This window comes from Dasypus novemcinctus, chromosome 13 (assembly GCF_030445035.2).
Source record: "Dasypus novemcinctus isolate mDasNov1 chromosome 13, mDasNov1.1.hap2, whole genome shotgun sequence".
NCBI classification, from domain to species: domain Eukaryota; kingdom Metazoa; phylum Chordata; class Mammalia; order Cingulata; family Dasypodidae; genus Dasypus; species Dasypus novemcinctus.
The window spans coordinates 89,586,568-89,604,185 of NC_080685.1; the positions used below are offsets into that span (position 1 = coordinate 89,586,568).

Here is a 17,618-nt window from a genome sequence, read left to right on the forward strand (position 1 = left end):
AATGTTCATGTTTAGTGTGAGGCTGGCTCAGAAGACACGGGGGCACGGGGGGGTCTCTGGACCAGAAGGCCTTCACTTCACCCTACCTGACCAGTTAGAGTATTGGGGTGGCGAGGTTTGTTAGCAGGAGGGAAATAGGAGGAAATGGGGGACACTGGGGTGTTAACTGTGTCAGAGGGACAAGGCTTGCAAAACTAGAGAAGAGGCAGGGCCTGGCTAGAGAAAGGCCAGAGGGATGGAAAGAATAAGAGTCCCCCAAGATCAATATATCCATCCTCCTGCCTCTGAGCAAACCATTTCTAAACCATCCCAGAAAGGAAAGCCTCTTTCCCCCCTTAAAATTCCCCAGGAAGTTGCTCCTGCAGACCCTTTTGGTATGTGTGTACATATTTTGGTTTTCAAAATCCTTTCATTCATAAAACACCATATATCTAACCTACATCACCCATGCTGCAGCTGGAGAGCTTTCCCCTATGACTTGATGGAACTAGAGAGGAATTCCACATGATCTTCACCCTGAAACTTAAAATTGGTTTTAAGTGATACTAAACCTTTATGCTTGTTTCAGGGCTAATTCCTTGTCTTAAGTCTCTGAGATATCTGAAGCAAGAAAGGAAGGCACTTGGGCCTCTTTTGCCCAAAAGGACAAGGGGAGGGCACAGACAACATACTAATCCCTACCTGGGCAGGGGCCCTGCTCACCTGCACGTCCAAATTGAGCTGCTCCCAGAGGTCATCGTGTAGGGCAGAGACCTCTGACTCGAGGGCCTCGTACTCTGCAGTGCTGTTAGACAGGGCCTGCAAGGAGCGAGGCAGGGTTTGAGAAAGTGCCATCACCCAAGCATTCCTCCTTGTCCTGAGAAGGGGTCTGAGGCCAGGGCACCTGAGGTCTGGCAGGTCTGGGGAGGAGGGCACAGAGGGACAGGAGAGCAGCGTGGTACTGAGACATTCTGCTGCCAGTCAAACGCTGGCCTTAGGAGTGCAACAGTCTGCCCTGCCACTTTGGGTGGACAGTTGCAAACCAAATAAAAAAGAAAACAGAATTCTCTCTGGGTATGTGGACAGGTTGAAGGGGGATGATATCATTCCCATACTTGGACTGTTCTCCCCAGAGAGGTAGGAAAAGGTGAGGAGCAAAAAGGAAAAAGCCTGGAGGCGGATGCCTGTTCTCTAGAGGTTAGAGACCTTCCTCCCTTCTGGGCCACATTTCTTGGGGCTTTTGTTACTGCTTCCCAGAACTATTATCCATCTGTTGGAGGATCTCCCCTGTCCCTACTGGGAAATGACCAAGGCAGCAGCACTTCTATCAGTTCCCTGGTTCTCTAGGATAGAGGACAGAAGTGGGCGGCAAAGACGTTAGATCAAACAAGAAAATAAGGTGCTCTCTTGGTGCACGCAGTTTGTTCTGGTGGTGCTTGGTGGAGACTTTATGGAATGAGTAGGCTGGTAGGCTTGCTCCTATTTGCAAGGCAGTATTAAGGTCTTTGTGTATGTCTCTCTGGGGAAGGAGCACCCTGTTCTTGCCCACAGAGGATAATCTGGATTAGGAACACACAACCTGGGAGGAGGTGGCTCCCAGGTGGGAGCTGACAGGGTGGTGGGAGCAGAGACCCCACTCCCTGGCTTACTGTGGTTGCCTGAGACAGCTCCACCCGGATGTTGATGAGCTGGTTCTGCAGGGATTCCTTCTTATGCAGCAGTTTCTCTGGGTAGCTTGGTTGGCTCCCAAACATCTCCAGTTCCTGGTGGGTCCCCATCAAGGCACTTTCCAGGCTCTCCTGAGGAAAGACAAGGTAATGGCCATGAATAGCCCTGGTATTTCCTCCTTTCTGGGATTTTTCATAGCAGAGGCCTGAGCCCTTAGAGGTTTAACCAGGTAGTCTAGCGGAGGTTGTTCTCACCTTGGCTAAGGTCCCCAGACAGCTTCAGCAGCTGTGATTTAGAATGGCACAGAAGTTAAAGGAAGCTCAAAGGCCTCAGCTTAGTCAGGATGGAGACAGCAACCCAGGACCTGCTACAAGCCAGCCCTGTCCATTTGCCCCAACCTAAGGCAACCCTTAGGCTTACCTTCTCCGCTCGGAGCTGCTGCACCAGCCGGTCCTGCTCCCTCACCACCTTGTTCTGCTCACACAATTTGCCCAGCAGCTTCTGGGGTCCCAAGAGAGTGGGAAGAGGGGAGGGAGAAACAAGGGGATGAAGGACAAAGTTTGATGGGGACCTGGGAATGGGGATGGCAAGGCCTGGCCTCTGGATACCACCTCCTTTCCCCTGCCGTGGAACCCTGCCGTGGCCTTCACTTTGACCTTGGAGGCTCCCAGGAACAGGAAGATGGGTCTTCCATCTTGGGAGGGCAGGCTCCCCAAGGTCTCAATGGGAGGGAAGATGTGTTTTTTCTCTGAGGAAGTGAGTTGGGTTGAAAGGAGAGAAGGATGAAGAAGCAAGTGTTAGGTCCCTGCACCCTCTTCCTCCTGGGATCTCCAGTGGACAGAGGTGAGTAGAGATAATATGGCCTTGACTCCTGGATCGGTATGGACTAGAGGAGTACGTGAGGTGCCTGAACAAGCAGTTTAGGAAAAGCATCGAACATTGGAAACTGGTCCTGAGTCCCATGGGACCCTGTTCCTCCCTCCAGGTTCTCAGGATGGCAGATCCCAAGGTCTATCTGAAGTCTGGTTCTTGCATGGATGGAACCTCTCCCTGGTCTGCTGGGCAGATCCCCTACCAAAGGCAGGGTCAGTGGTGATGGCAGAGAGGCAGGGAAAGCCAGATTTCTCTTTTTGAATACCAGTGCTTTCCTGTGACATCTTTACTCAGGCCATTCCTCAAATAGCACCTTTGCTTCTCTCTACTGAGCCATGTCTTGCCTCCCAGATCTTTTAACTCCAAGACCCAGCTCATGTTACCTATTTTGTCCTTGACCAACCAGCTTAAAGAGTTGCATCCCTTCACTCCTGCAGAATCTCTTAAAGGCCCCATTGACATATAAATCATATGCTACCTCCTACTGTTACCTGGCATCTCCCACTGCCCCGAAGCTCCCTGAGGGCAGGGGCAGGGCCATACTCTTCCTAGTTTCCTGTGGGGACCAACAGCCCGCAAGGCAGAGCAGATGGACTGATTTATCTACCCAAATGGTCTGTGCTCCTGTCAGAAGGCGGCCCCTTAAAAGGGCCTAGATCTCAGTGGGGGAAACACATAAGCCAGTGTGGGGGTTGGGGGTTAGGTGGTAAGAAAGAGAAAAGAAGGGGGGTGGGGGGGGAGAGCAGAATGTCATCTTTGTGGTGAGAGAGGACATGAGTCAGAAGAAAGGAAGAGCCACCAGAAGGAGAGAGATGGATGGAGAAGCCCCTGTAGAGGAGAGCATGATGAGGACGATAGCAGGAGGCTGGAGTGGACACAGGGAGCAGGGAGAGCTGCTCTTACATCTGTATCTTGCTCGTTTAACTTGTAGGTGTGGAGGCTGTTCCGGAACACTTCTGGGTACGGAGGGACCTGCAGGAACATGAGGTCGGTTACTGCTACAGGGGCTGGAAGCGAGCGTGCGGGGGTGGGGAAGCTGACATCACAACCCTGCTCCCCTTCTGCCAGAGGCCAAGGCCCATCATATCTGACGGCTTCTGTTCCAGGGACCTGAGCTGAAATGATACTAGGAAGATTGGGATAGCTTGGCCTAGACTCAATCCCAATGTCCTAGACAGATTCGGGGGACACCAGAGATGCTGCTAAGCTCGTGTTCTGTATTGCCTCTCCCCTAAGCTCTAGGGTCTACTTCTCCTAGATGGCTTATTAGTAACAACCATGAGAACAACAGTTAACCCTGTGGTTGTTTCTGAGGACAGGGCATGGGAGCACGTTAGGATTAAGCACTGGAAACTTCTGAGAATGACTGCCCTAGTTCATGCAATACCAGTCAGGGCTTGACTCAGACTAGCACTGGCAAGAATTCAGAAGCATCTGTGGATCTAGCAAAAGCTGTCTGGCCTTGATCACCCATCTGATAGCCACAGCATTTTCTATACAATTTTGTCTTTGGATGGTTTTTACCCTTAACCCCAACCAACCATGTTTGTAAAGAACACAGCAAACATAAAGTAGGAACATTAAAGAGCAGATTTGCGGTCCCGCCATGGCATGAGATGTTGGTGCTGGCTATTTTGATGGTTTGGGAAACAGGGCCTTGGGTTTACCCATGAAAGTGAAAAATGGAGAAGACAGTGTAATATGGAAAGGAGACTAGGCTGAGCCTGTCCCCAGGGGAGATGAGACCTGGCAGATGAGCAGGTTGGATGGACCAAGTCCCATCCCAGATGGGTGGACTTGACCATGCACAAGCAGCTGAAATGGCATTGACAGGGACCATGCTGCCAGGCAGAGGTCTTACTTGCATGAAGAGTTGGGCCCTGGGGGAAGAGTTTTCCACCATGCGGTTCACCATACTGATGAGAGTCTCGCTCTCACTCATCTGTAGCAGAGGAAGGAATGGACGATTCAAACTCAGACCCACGTACATCTCCCCAACCCACCTGTGCTTATTTTACAGGAAACAGGAAAGGGTAGCACCTCTTGGAGCCTCAAGCACCCTCTGTTTGGCCTTTACCCATCTCTTACCCCTGGTAAACTGTCTGAGGACCAGTACAGAATGGAGCTGGGAGGCTACCGTGCCCTTGCTCGCAGCACTCAAGAGGCCCCAACCCAATGACATTTTCCCAGGGTGCTTGATTGTTGTGGGTCTCATCTACCTTAGCCAAGGTCATCATCTCCTTGCCCCAGCTCTCGTTTCACACACTGCTTTGGTCAGAGACCATACAGGCAGTTTGAAAAGTTGCTCTCCCCAAATATGAACTAAGTGAAAAATAAAAAAAGAAAACTTGGGACCTACTCTTTGGATAAATGTTCACACATGAATGGGCACAGGTCCCTTTCCCTGATCCTGCCCATCCCTTGGCTCTAAGGTAGAAAGGATTACTAAACCCTGTTTCCAGAGCTGGGCTGGTATCGTCCAGGAAGGTCATGAATGACACTAGGGAGCAAATAAGGAGGCCAAAACAAGCGAGCCATGTTAAAGGGACATCAGGGATTAGGCTGTGCTCTCCCAACCTGTTACCTCTGTATTTCCAAAGGATCATTAGGAACACGTGGAGGAAAGACTATTTGCCAAAAGAGATATAGAAGGATGGGAAGGAAGGGAGGAAGGGAGGAAGGGAGGGAGGAAGGGAGGAAGGGAGGAAGGGGAGGAGGGAGGGGAAAGGAAAGGAGGGAGAGAAGGCAGGTGGGCCAACGAAATCACGAAATGCCATCATTCCTCTCCACTGATTTGAGTGAGAGCAACAAAAAGCAAACAAATTAGGGATGTCTTTGGCTGTGTCCCTTTAACTCAACTGTTCAACAGGGGAAGGCAGCAGAAGACAAAAGGGAGTTGTGCAGGAAGTTTTTTGGGAGGGGAAGTGAGCAAGGGAAGGGAGGACAGAGCCATGTTGGGGAAGACCATTTGGGGCCACAGATTAGGGGGCTCCCTAGATTGTTTTGTTTTTGTTTTGTGTGTTCTGCCATAGGCTACCTGTTCTTTTTTGGACCCATGCTGAGCTTTCTTCCTCTTACCCCTTTTCGGCAGCAGCCCCCGTGCAGCCTGGCTTCTGCATGCTGTAGTCGGAGGAAGGGGCATCTGCCCAGCCCCATCTGCAGGGTCTGCAGCTTTTTGAAAGGCTTTCCTAGGATCTGAACTTAACCTCTTAATCCAGTTGGAAATGTTTTATCTGGTATAAATTGTGATTTAAAAGGCTTTCAAAGGAGCGGTTCTCCTTCAAAAGAGTTAAGTCAGGGCATCAACTACATTCTCCATTAGGATTTGAACTCACATCTATATCTTCTTGGAGCCTCTGTGTATACAGATTGTGTGTGGTGTACACATGGCGGGTGTGTGCACATAGTATGTGTGTGTTTCTGTTTGTTTGCTGCCTGTGTCTCATGTCTAAGTCTTTTGTGGTGTGTGTGTGTGTGTGTGAGAGAACATGGAGGAGTGTGTATGAACAGAGGAAGGAACAAGGCAGATCTCCCAGCCTCTTTGTGGGCACCCACTGGTCTCATTCCTTCCTGAACCAGTGGACCTAAAGCAACCACAGAAGCAAGCAGGAAAGTTGTCACCTGGCCTGCAGAAATCTCTGGGTGCGCGTGGGCCATGCCTCTAGGAGGATTCCTTTATGCCACCTCCTATCTCTCCAAATGTTAGGAGAAAGCATCTAACCCAGTTCCTTATGTAAACTAAGTGGTGCTCAATTAATATTTTTAATTGAATGTTGGAAGAAAAATAACAATAAAATAAGAGCATCAATCACCACCCTTCTGCCAATGCCTGACAAATTGCTTTCATAACCATTTTCACTTGATTTTCTTAATAACCCTGGAAGAGAGAAAGGGCAGGTTCTATAATGCCCGTTTTATGATTGAAAAAGCAAAGATCCAGAGAAACTAAAGGACATTTCCAAGGCTTAAAAAAATTCCTCGTAACTGCAGAGCTGGAACTAGAGCGTGGTGTTCTGACTCTGCGTTCCAGACTCTTACCATACCATCCTGCCTTTTAGGAAAACTGCCCTGTAGCTAGGAGGCGGCCCCTGAAGGTTCTTCCTGAAGCCCCAGCCTAATGGCTCAGGCCCCTGTGGCGGACAGCCTGCCCAGGAGCCTGCGGGCAGGACAGCGCTGAGCCCCGCCCCTCCCTGCTCCGAGGCACTGCACGCCTTGCTTCCTGCCGGGATTATCCAGTGCTTTCCAGGCCTGCCTTGGGCTAGGCCCTGAGTAGGGTCTGCAACGCTCACAGAGAACCCATGCACTGCTTCTGGAACCAGAATGCAAGGCGCTTGAGTGCCGGGAGCCATCCCTGCTGAGAAGATACGGCTCTCCAGTGCTGCTGGTGCTCAGACTTCCACACAGATGACCACTTAAGCGTTGAGGCCCTGGGAGATGATGGGTCATGTGACTGGCAAAGCTTCAATACTGGTTCATCAATTGTAACAAATGTACCACACTAATGTAAGTTGTTAACAGAAGAAACCGTCGGGGGGGGGCAGGGTATGGGAATTCCCTATATGTTTGGTGTAAGTTTTCTGTAAATCTAAAACTTCTCTAAAAATAAAGTTTATTATTACAAAAATAAGTTTGTTTTTTAAAGCCAATGATCACAGCTACATCCTCTGATTTCACAGTTACGGTACTTTCTATAACTAAGACATGAAATCACCCTGTTGAGGTGAAAACTCAGCTTCTTCAAATATTAGATGTTTCCTCAGCTGGAAAATGGGCTCTGGAGTCACAGTCACCAGTTTTCTGAGTCTGGTTTCTCAGGGCTGCCACTGACCAGCTGTGTGCCCTTGGCAAGTTATCTAGTCTCCCTGTGCTTTGGTTTCCTCTAGGGTTCTTATAAAGACTAAGTGAGTGCAAATCTGTGAAACCCCTAGGAAAGCTTGGGGCACGGAGGAAGCGCTCAATAATGATCACAGCTGCTGCTATCCAGCAGCATCACCACTATCATGATTATTGTAGCCAGTGCTATTACTATCATTGTTGTTATTTCCACCACCAGAGGCTGACTCCGTAGGACAATGTGTGTCCTTCCAGGTCCGTGGTTTGTGGCACAGGTGTGAATGAAAGAGATTGTGCTCATAGAGATGCTCAGCACGCTGACTGCCAACCTGTCCACACCCAGGGAGGATCTCGGCCCCCTAGCCTCAGAGGGCAGGGGAGCCAAGGGTCAGCCCCCGCAGCCAGGCGCCCTGGCAGCCAGCCACTTCCACCTGACTTCTAACGTGTTAGCAATATGACTTGGGAACACTCGCTGCCTCTTCAGGGTGCTCATCTGTAAAACTGGGCTGACCATACTCCCCTGTCCACCACACTGAATTCTCAGGAAAACATGAGCTGTGCATGCAGAAGAGCTTTGCAGAGAAACTAACAAATATGCTGCTTCATATTGCTTTTTAAGTCCTCCTAGAGCAGGTCTGTAGGCTTTACGTTTACAAATTATGGAGTTTAAACACCTACAGAATAGGATAGAACAATCTTCCATATTCAGATTGAACTGAATCCCTAGGATTTTAGCCCAAACATGGAGCTTCTTCCCGTCTCTGCTACTCCCTCCTCTCTCCAGCAAAAATGCAAATTCCCACCTGCCTCTCAGGGGGCAGTTCCATCTGGGCTGAATGCTAGAGAAATATGAGGTGGCATTAATTATTCATGTGGTCATTTGTTATTCCTTTCCCCAGCTGCCATAAAGGGCTTTGAAGAGAAGGAGCATGGAGGAGCAAACCAAAATAGAAGCCACTTTGTTGTGTCCTGGTTGTGCCAACAAAGGTAAAATGGCTGGAAGATGGGGAGGTGGGTGGGAAGGGGGAGACGTGAGGGAGGGCGATGGGATGGAGAGGGGGCACCAGCTCTGCCTACCTGCTGATCCAAATACTCTAGGTTTCTTTGCAACTGAAGGTCTAAAAGTTCATCCTACCCGGAGCCCGAGGCCAAGAGGCCAAACAGCAACACAAACAAACAGGAACACGACAAAAGAAAATAAAAAAGAAGCAAAGCAGTTAGGAGTTAGCTGGACGAGGACAAAGAGAGGCCTTTCCTTGAGGTGTTCTGGGGCAGGGCAGGGCTGAGGGTGGGGCAGGCCAAGTGCGTCTCTACTGGACACTCCCAGCTGGAGGAGGGCACCCTCTGGGCTCTAACTCCATCTCTGCCTTGCCCTCCCCTGGGACAGGAAAGCACTGCGGAGGCAATCAAGCCAGCTCTTCTTAGCAAAGGTTTCTGACTTTTCTGGAAAAAATCCCTTGTTTCTGGACTGGTGCCATTTGCTATGGGTCAAGACTGTAGAGTCTGGACAGAGGGAGGGAGCACGGAGCACAGCCCTCCCGCCTGTCAAGCCTCCTCCACCCTGGCCTCCTGGCATGCATGGAGAGGGATTAGCAACAGGCCTTTGGGGACAAGGATTCTGCCTGTTGTTTCCAGTGGTTCTCCGTCAACAGGAAGCCAAACCTCTGTGGAGAACAAATTCCAGGAAAAGACACAAGTGGAAGGGGAAGAAAAGTAGAAAAGTGGAAGGGGAGAGAAAAGAAGGAAGTAGATAACATATGGAAAACCTTTTCTTCCTCAATCACACCATGTGTCTCTTTTAAGAGTGGCATTCCAGACAAAGGACAAATTTGAAGCAAGTACATTTTGTGGGGGGGGGGGGCATCTAAAAGACCTTGCCTGTGTTAGGAGCCCTAGCCTGAGCTTTCTTCCCAGCCCATCGCCTAAGCTCCCTGACCAGCACCTTCTCTGGCATCCTGGAGAGGGACCAGGTGTGCTGTGGTGGAGAGGATCGGACCATCACATGCCCACATCTCGTCCCCTGTGTCACAGGGGAGCAGGTGGAACTGGAACCAAATTCTATACAGGGGCTAGACTCCTGGCCAGGAGGGAGGAGGTATCCAGAGGCTGCCAAACACCAGATGGGCCTGGCATTGGGCACGGAGCGGCCCTGCCGTCTGCCTCGGTTGAGCTCCGCCCCGAGAGGAGTCAGGGAGGGGAGGTCCTGAGCAGGGCCCAAGTGCGGGGAGAGGACAGACGTACCATCTTATCGTGGACCGTAGGGGATGGTGGGTAGTTGTAGGGGAACAGTCCTGCAGGGACTGGCCGCCTGTCTCCCAGGTAATCATACTGGAAGAGAAAGGGGATGGAGAGGTGAAGGGGGTCTGGCTTGGACACAGACTTCCCCACCAACTCAAGTGGAAGGTTAGGGATGCAGGGTTCCTATCCCGGAACCGATTCCAATCTAGAACAGACAGCAGGGGCCCTTGCAATGATCTGTCCAGGTCCTCAGATTTGAAAAGACACGGCCCTCTCTGGCCCCTTTTATACAGATAGTGCGGTTCCCGGCACCACCCAGGGGTGGGCACAGAGCGCAGTGTTCCTACCCGGGGTGCGAGGGAAGCCCCCCGGCGTGCCTCTCACGGCAGCAGAACTGAAGGGCCTATGGCCCGGGGACCCCGAGTCCCGGCCGCACCTGCAACGCCACTTCTTCTCAGCACAAGGTTTTAGGCTTCTGGAGGTTCTTGGGGGCGGGGAAGTCGAGGCAGGCTGGCGGCTCACCTTGGGGGAGCTGATGGATCGCCTCATCACGTAGGCGGCCGGGTCGGCATAGATGTCCTCGCTGCGCGGGGGCAGCCGCTCAAATCGGGCACTGGGTGAGCGGACGGGGGAGTAAATGCGGGCGCGGCTGTAGGAGCCCTGGCTGGGCGAGCGGGGCACGGAGTGGGAGCGGGGCTGCAGGGACAGGCGGCGCAGGGAGCCGGAGGCGGCGTCCAGCTCGTCGTAATAGACCGGCTGCCGGGAGGGGCTGGGGATCCAGACGGTGCCATCAGGCCGCCCGTAGCCCGTGGGCTCCTTCCACTCACGCAGCTGGTAGGCAGGGCCACCCCCGTTGCGGAAGGAGTGGCGCTTGTCCTCCAGGGCCCAGGGCGGGCTGATGCGGTCGTAGGCAGGCATTGAGCAGATGCTATCTGGCCGCACCCCCGGGGGGTAGTACTGGTAATCATCAGGGTACTGGGGGGAATAGGGGCTGTAAGGCTCAGGGACCCTGCGGGACACAGGGTAGAACCTGGAGGGACTGAGAGAGAGAGAGAGAACAGTGTAAGGGAGCCGGATAGAAGGGCCGTGGGCCTCCACTCCCCGCCCAGGCCCCACCTGCCTCCCGGTCCTCGCCTGGGGCAGGGCTGGGGGTGGAGGCGTGCAGAGAACTAAGGCTAGTTCCTAGAGACCTCCAACCGCCATCCCCTACCCTCGAAGCTCCCTCCCTCCACCAGCTTCCTGATGCCTGAAATCTCATTATTTAGAACTTCAATCTTTGTCTCTTTAAAATGAAATGCCCCTGAGAAGAAACTGCAAGCCATCTCCATTTCAGGGAGATGCAACTCTTCAGATCCTTTCCAAAGAGCAGGTCTGAATAAGGGGCAGATGGAAGAAAGGACCTCGGACTACCAGGCCCCTGAGACGGGGCGGAGGCCCTTGAGGAGGGCAAAAGAGCAGTCCCCTGGTTTTAGGTTGGAGGCACGGAAGATGTCCGACCGGAACGACTTGAAGGTCCCCTCGGTGTGACTGACACTGCCTGTGTCCTGGACCACCCAATAGCCTTGTGGAGAGGCCTGTCCTGGGCCACCCAATAGCCTTGTGGAGAGGCCCTGGGCCGCTCTACTCCTTCTAAAGGAAGGAGGCTGGGAAAGTAAGACTCAGGGCAGGGGCCAAACTCCGAAGCTGGAGTCATGAGGCAGGGAAAGGATTGGGGAACGCTGGGATTTTCTTGGTTTCCCAGCTCAGCCTGGCTTCCGGAGGGTTTCCACAGCGGCTGCCTCCCCCACGACTCTTCCGTCCCCGCCCTTCAGCTGTAAGACGTTGCAGTGCCACTCCCGCCCCCCACCAGGCCTCACCTGCGAAGGTCTTCGGGCGGGGGCACGCCCCGTCGCAGGTTCACCCACTGCTGGAGCTGGTTCATGGAGCTCTTGCGCTGGGCGATTTTGTCCGGGTTAGTGCGTGGCGGGAAGCTCCGCCGGTGTCTCCCACTCTCTCCGTCCTGCGGCGGGAATGCTGTGCTCCCTGGCCGGCTGGGGGAGCTGCACTGCCAGCCATTGGGCTGGGCTGCCCGCTCCCCGCCTCCTGGGACCCTCGGGCCCTCGGGGTAAGGGCTGCCCGGCTCTGAGGCTGGTTCTGGTCCAGCTTGGAGGCCATTGGCTTTCACCAGAGGTTCCTTCTTGACCTCGGGCCTCTCGGGCCTCCTCTCTGTCTTCTCGCAGCCTCGGCCATCACCCTCCCCTCGAGTCTTGGCCTCTGGTTCAGGCTGGGGGAGACAGTTGTGGGGTGGCTGCTGGTGGTGTTTGCTAGGTGGGATGTTTTCTGAGTCTGGTTTCTCATGGCTGCAGGATGCCAAGGGAGATGTTGTAAGTGATGTCAGCCCAGAGTGGAGGGGGGTGGGGGGTGGCAGACTGGGAAGGAGAAAAGGAGGGGAGAAGGATGGGCGGGAAGGTACCAATGGAAACAGGACTCAATGAATTATAATTCTGTTTCCTAAATCCCACCACTTTATCTTCTTGCAGTTATTACAAAACCTAATTGGATCCTGCCTAAGTAAGACATGCTCATTCTGCCCTCCAGGTCTTCTCCATGCATTGCTTTCCACTTTTTCTGCTGACCTTCTCTGAGTCCAGCCTTCAAGCTATGGCCGAGAACCTTCAAGGCACCTTCCAAGACTAACCTCACACAGTCTTGGTCTCCTCCATAACCTGCCCCTGATCCATTCTCCCCAAACTTGGTTTGCACTATACCGAAGTTCTACGAAGTACCCATCCTTGTCCCAGCTACAAAGGCTTGTTACAGATCAGCTCTCCCTCCTATAGAAAGTTGTTTAACTTCCATGAGTCTTGGGCTTGACTGCAGAATGGGTATAATGATATCCCTCCTTATAGAGCTGTTGTGAGATAAAACATCAAAAGAACCAAGGGCAGAAGTTGTTGCCTAAAACATCATAGGCATATGAACAAGGTAATTCCCTTCTCCAAAAGAAGCTCCTTCCATGACTGACTTTCCCTTAGAATGTAAGTTCTTCAAGGGCAGGATCCATGTCAGACATGCCCTCCCTCACATTCCTAGCACCCACTATAGTGCTTTACACGTTTATAGTTAAAGTAAATAGTTGTGAAATGAATGAACTCTTGGAACTTTGGCCCTTGGCTGAAGCTAAGATGGAACCTCATGACAATTTTCTCCCTACAGTTTGCCAAATTACACATATTCAAGTGCCTATGTTGAAACATGGCTTGGTAAACATTTCTAAGACATGTGAGTAGACTCTTTGAGTGTGTGCTACAAAACCTCTTTCCTACTTAACATCTAACTCAAGTTTCTATATCCAGCTGAAGTAGAAACTGGCCCTGAGTCTGTAGATGACAAAGGGGGTAATAAATGACATGATGATGTGACGGCAGCAGCCACGTATTGTATGTTGACTGCATGCCAAGTATTTTACATACACTATTTAGTTCTCATAACAACCCTGATTTAGATTATAATGCCTATTTTTGGGTGAGGGAACTCAGAGAGTTTAAGTAACTTATCCTGAGGTCACACTGTGGGCAAGTGGGCAAGTTGGGGTTCAAACTTGAGTCCACCTTCCTCCAAAGGCCGAGGACTTAAGTACATGCTCAGCAGAGAAAGACCAGGATATGACCCTGATCCCTGACCCCTGGCCAGGCCTGGATGAGCTTAGCTTCTCTCTCAGCCTCTACCAGCTTAGAGAGAAGTGGAGGTGTAGGTCCGGAGAAGAGAGACAGGCTCAGAATTCCCTTAGCCTAGGCTATCAAGGAAGAGAGACCAAGGGGAACTGTGTAACAAGTGAACCATAGGAAATGACTTTAAATAATAGTAAGGCAAACTTTTGTTTTCTAGAAAAACTTGCTGAAGGTCAGGTTTGCAGGTTATCGATCTGTGAGGCTGTGAGTCTCTCCTTCCCTGGAGTCTTAAGGTACGGAAGTGGCTCCTGCTTTTAGAGTCAGGAGCTTAGAAACAAGGAGATGGCTCACGTGCTCTCCAGGGGGCAAGCCAGCCTGCGGGACTCAGTGATGGCAGAGAGCAGGGCTTCTTTGGTCCTCCCCTTTCTCTGTACCGCCCACTCCCCTGGTGCCATGCCTGGTACCCTGGCACTCACCTGTGGCGTGCAGTTTGGGGCACCGACTTCTGCGCTGGGGGGATCTGGACTCGGGCCGCTTCCCCCATGGCCTGGATCCAGGCCTCCTGCTCCTCCGAGCTCTCAGCACTGAAGAAGTAGGTGCGGACACCCGCGTGCTCGGCCTGCGGGGAGAGGCAGCGCGTGGAGCTGGCCTCGGCCTCGTCCACCCAGCACACGGTCACCTGTAAGGAGAGGACACCCACACCCACAGAACGTGTGGTCAGGTGGGCCATTCCCTCGACCTGCAGCAGTTTCCGCACGTGGAACTCAGGGGCAAGGCCAAGAGGGTGGCCCACAGCTAGCTTCAGTGCTCCAACTGGCCTTCGGTATCTCTTGGCCCGCTCTCTGGACACCACGTGGCAGCCCAATATCCAGATAAGCTTACCTGCCCCACCTGAGGTGATCATAAGCAGGAGGGACAATTACCATGCCCATGCTCCCATCAAATCCCATCTTCGATTTAGGGCAATCACCCAAAGTCTGGGGGCGATGCATCCCCCCCCCACCCACCCAAGCACATGCCAGTCTGAGCCCCAGCTCCACCGCTGAGAAGCTACCCTGGCTCTTCCGTGAGCAGAGGCAGCCAAGCCTCCATCGCATGGGCTTGCAAGGGACATGCACTGGCGTACAGACGGGGCACGCTACCTAGTTGGTGGCCGTGAGTGGGCGCGGCAGGCGGGAACCCAGAAGAGAGCTCCTGTCCGAGGAGGGGTCCTCACATGGTCAGAAGGAGGAGAAGCAGAGAACAGGCCGCCCAAACACCAGGAGAGACAGAGATGACATGTAGGAAATGAGGAGGTGCACAGTGCCCAGGTGAGGTGCTCACGCTGCCCATCCTACCAGGTGTCTCCATTGGGATGGCAGCACCCAGGGGTGCCTGGTTCGGTCCACCAGTTTGGGACCCTGGAGAGTTTGCACGAAGGGGATTTGGGCTAGTGGTGGTGAGTAAGTCCGGGAATCCACACTGTAATCCTCGCTCTGTCCTGCCAGCTCTGCCTCTGCAGGCAAGCTGCTTTTTAGTTCTGGCCTCGATGGATGCCTCCATTCAATGAATAGAGTTTACATGTTTAATGGTGAAACTCTAGGTTCTTAGCCATGAGAAAAAGATGCTCTGGGGCTAGATTCTATCCGGGTGCTCAGCATTCTCCCCTGAGAACTTCCAATCTCCCAGTAAAGGCAGGTAGCCTTGTTTACCCCATTCAACAGGGGAGATCCCAAAGGGATTTTGAGTCACTGCTGTGAACCTCACGTCAGCCTCTGACCACATGGGTGCTAAATCCTGGACCTCTGGACAGTGGAAGGAGAGAAGACAGGTCTTCTCAGACCAGGGCCCCAGGCTCTCCTCAGTGGAAACCACACGCCCAAAGCCCTCCCCTCCCACCCCCCGCCGCCCAGGACCCGCTGCGTGGGTCCCCCACCCCCATTTCTTCAGCATTTCTTTCTGACATGAGTCATTCACTGCCCAGGCAGGGTGGGTCCCCATTCTCCCTGGGTGGGGATGGGCCCCCTCCTTCTGGTGCCCCCTGTCCACCGCGCAGCAGCGGTCCCAGGATGTGGGTGGAGGACAGGAAAGGAGTGGGACAAGGCAGGGAGGTGCTGGCTCTGAGCCGGCGGCGCTGGAAGGCGGCATCTTGGACTTAAAACTAAATGGCTTGGTGGTAGAGGACCTGGGGCCCAGACGAGCCCTCTGGGGTGGAGAACACAAGGTTATTGTGGAGAGGAGGGAAACACAGGCAGGACTTGTGGGAGTGAACCCGGGGTGGGTGGGAGTGGGCGGCAAATGAATAAATCAATTCAGTGAGCACTCCGTGAGCGGCCGGCGTGGAGCTCTGCTCTGGGCACCAGTCACAAAGGAGAAGACACGGTCTGTGCACTTGAAGAGCTCGCAGTCACGCTGGGGGCAGAACGCGCCCAGGGGGACAAGCTGAGCTCAAAGGCCCAGGAGCGCGTGCCTGTGACAGGGGAAGGTGGGGGGGCTGGGAAAAGGCGGCGCGGTTGACGGGAGCTGGGAGGGTTGCCACAGGGCAGGGGGCTGGCAGGGACCCTGGCCTGGAGCTAGGAAAGAGGGCCAGGCAATGAGGAGGGTACCAGGGGCAAGACCGCCCAAGGCCCCGGGGTAGGAAGAGGTGAAGGCATTGGTCGGCAGGCTCCCATTATCAGTCCTCCAAGAGCTTCCCTTGGTGGCCGCCCGTCTGTCTCCACTCCCCTCCCTTCCCTGGGGAAGGGCCACTGAATAGCCACCGCCAGAGCCCTTTGTGGGCCACCGAACACAGCACAGGGCAGGATTGTAAAGAGGCCGTGTGCTCCTGGGAGGGGCAGGAGGAGAGGGGCCCGGGGGCTGGGAGTGAGATCTGGGCTTTGTGGGAGTGGTGCGCGCCAGGAACCGGGATGTGTACCCAAGGCCCGTGCCCGCAGCTCAGCGCTGGAGCCGGTGGAGTCTACGGAGAGGGCTGGCGGGGAGGGCGAGACAGGCTGTTTGATTAGGTGTGGGCGTGTGTGTGCATCGTGTGCGCAGGGCTGTCTGTTGTTGGTTCAACAGCCTGCTCCTCTTTCCCCAGCTAGAACCTGGCTCCCTGGAGTCAGACTTTTATTAATTGCTCATTTTGTTCACACCTCTTGCATCCAAGGCCATGGGAGGCTGGAAACTAATTATGTGCCAAATATGCGCCTCCTCGCTCCCGTAGGAGCACCTGCGTGGGCTGCCCGCCTCTCTTCTGTGGCCAGGTGACCACAGTCTGAAGGACAGAAAGGATCGAGAGTCTCTGAGGCTCTAAGCTCTCACCCTGACCTGGTGTGGCCTGCAGGTCCTATCACCCGCCAGCTCAGCTTTGGGTTTTAAGGGTCTCAGACAGCGATTCCCAACTGGGGGAGAGAGTGGTTTCTACTAAGAAAATGCACGGTTGATAGTAGAAGTTTATATTTAGAAAGTGAAAGAGAACCTATGGGTTTTGCATCATAAAATACATAAAGGACATGGCAATTTTTATTCTTTTTAATGGGTCATGAATTTTTAAATGTGGAAAAACACTGGCCCTGGATGAGCCAGCTGCAGGCCCGTCTCAGATGGGTTGGATCCTCCGGGGTTCTGAGGGGGTGACACGGAGCAGGCAGGCGGGCCCCACCTTCCCGGGCCTTTGTTCTCTCAAATTTTTGTCTCCATAAGCTTTGCATTTCTTGATTGTAATGAAACTCAACTTCTAATTTTCCTCAGAGATTGCAAATGTGAGCCAGTTTGACTGGAGGTTCACGTCTGCTGGGACCCAGGTGGGGAGGAAAGCTGTCCAGAAAGTCCGAGCCCGCTCAGCCCACAGCTCCTGCCTCTGCTGAAAGGACTTTCTGGGTGCCAGGTAACTGGACAGAGGGCCCAAGGGCTATTTCATCCCCAAGCAAAACTGTGGGACCACTGAAGCCCATCTCTACTGGCCACCCTGGGGAGAACTACCCATCTGAGGCTGGAGAAGAGAGAGGAGGGGTCCAGGCACAGCCTCGGCTTAGCCTTGTGCTAGCCTGCACAGGGCCCCGGGGCCACTGCGGCTTCCCCCGTCCCACCACCCCTGAGATTCCTCAGGAAGGTGACTCTCAGTCCCCCTCCATCCCCATGTGCTCCAGAAGAGCAGGCTGCTCCCCGCCTGACCGGGGAGGGGTGGCCAGACTGACCTTAAAGGTGTGCTTGCGGCTGATGTTGTCTGAGGGCTGCACCGCAGCCACCCGGAAGCTCAGGAGGGGGACGCTGCCCAGGATGCTCTCCTCCTTCTCATCTGCCGGGGAAAGAGGCACAGGGGAGATGCATGTGCATCTGTGAGTAGGAGTGTATCAGCCCTGCTATGATAAACACCGGTAAACACGCGTTGCTCGTCTGCTGTTCCTCAGGCACGTGGGG

At 53.5% G+C, this 17,618-nt stretch overlaps 1 protein-coding gene across 43 annotated transcripts in view; it reads right to left on the reverse strand.

The window, feature by feature from the left end:
* Positions 1-17,618, reverse strand: part of PLEKHA6 (pleckstrin homology domain containing A6) — a 144,031-nt gene that overhangs the window by 18,984 nt on the left and 107,429 nt on the right. For 5 of the 43 annotated variants that reach the window (XM_058275015.2, XM_071207665.1, XM_058275019.2 and 2 more), the window contains 11 exons: positions 17,396-17,496; positions 13,718-13,920; positions 11,448-11,999; positions 10,114-10,630; positions 9,595-9,681; positions 8,431-8,484; positions 4,382-4,462; positions 3,424-3,492; positions 2,068-2,148; positions 1,629-1,778; positions 703-798 (listed from right to left, as the gene is read on the reverse strand). In XM_058275015.2, coding sequence (XP_058130998.1) covers positions 703-798; positions 1,629-1,778; positions 2,068-2,148; positions 3,424-3,492; positions 4,382-4,462; positions 8,431-8,484; positions 9,595-9,681; positions 10,114-10,630; positions 11,448-11,999; positions 13,718-13,920; positions 17,396-17,496 — 1,991 coding nt within the window. The remainder of the gene's footprint in view (positions 1-702; positions 799-1,628; positions 1,779-2,067; positions 2,149-3,423; positions 3,493-4,381; positions 4,463-8,430; positions 8,485-9,594; positions 9,682-10,113; positions 10,631-11,447; positions 12,000-13,717; positions 13,921-17,395; positions 17,497-17,618) is intronic. The other 38 variants (XM_058275016.2, XM_058275026.2, XM_071207680.1 and 35 more) reach the window with 17 other exon arrangements.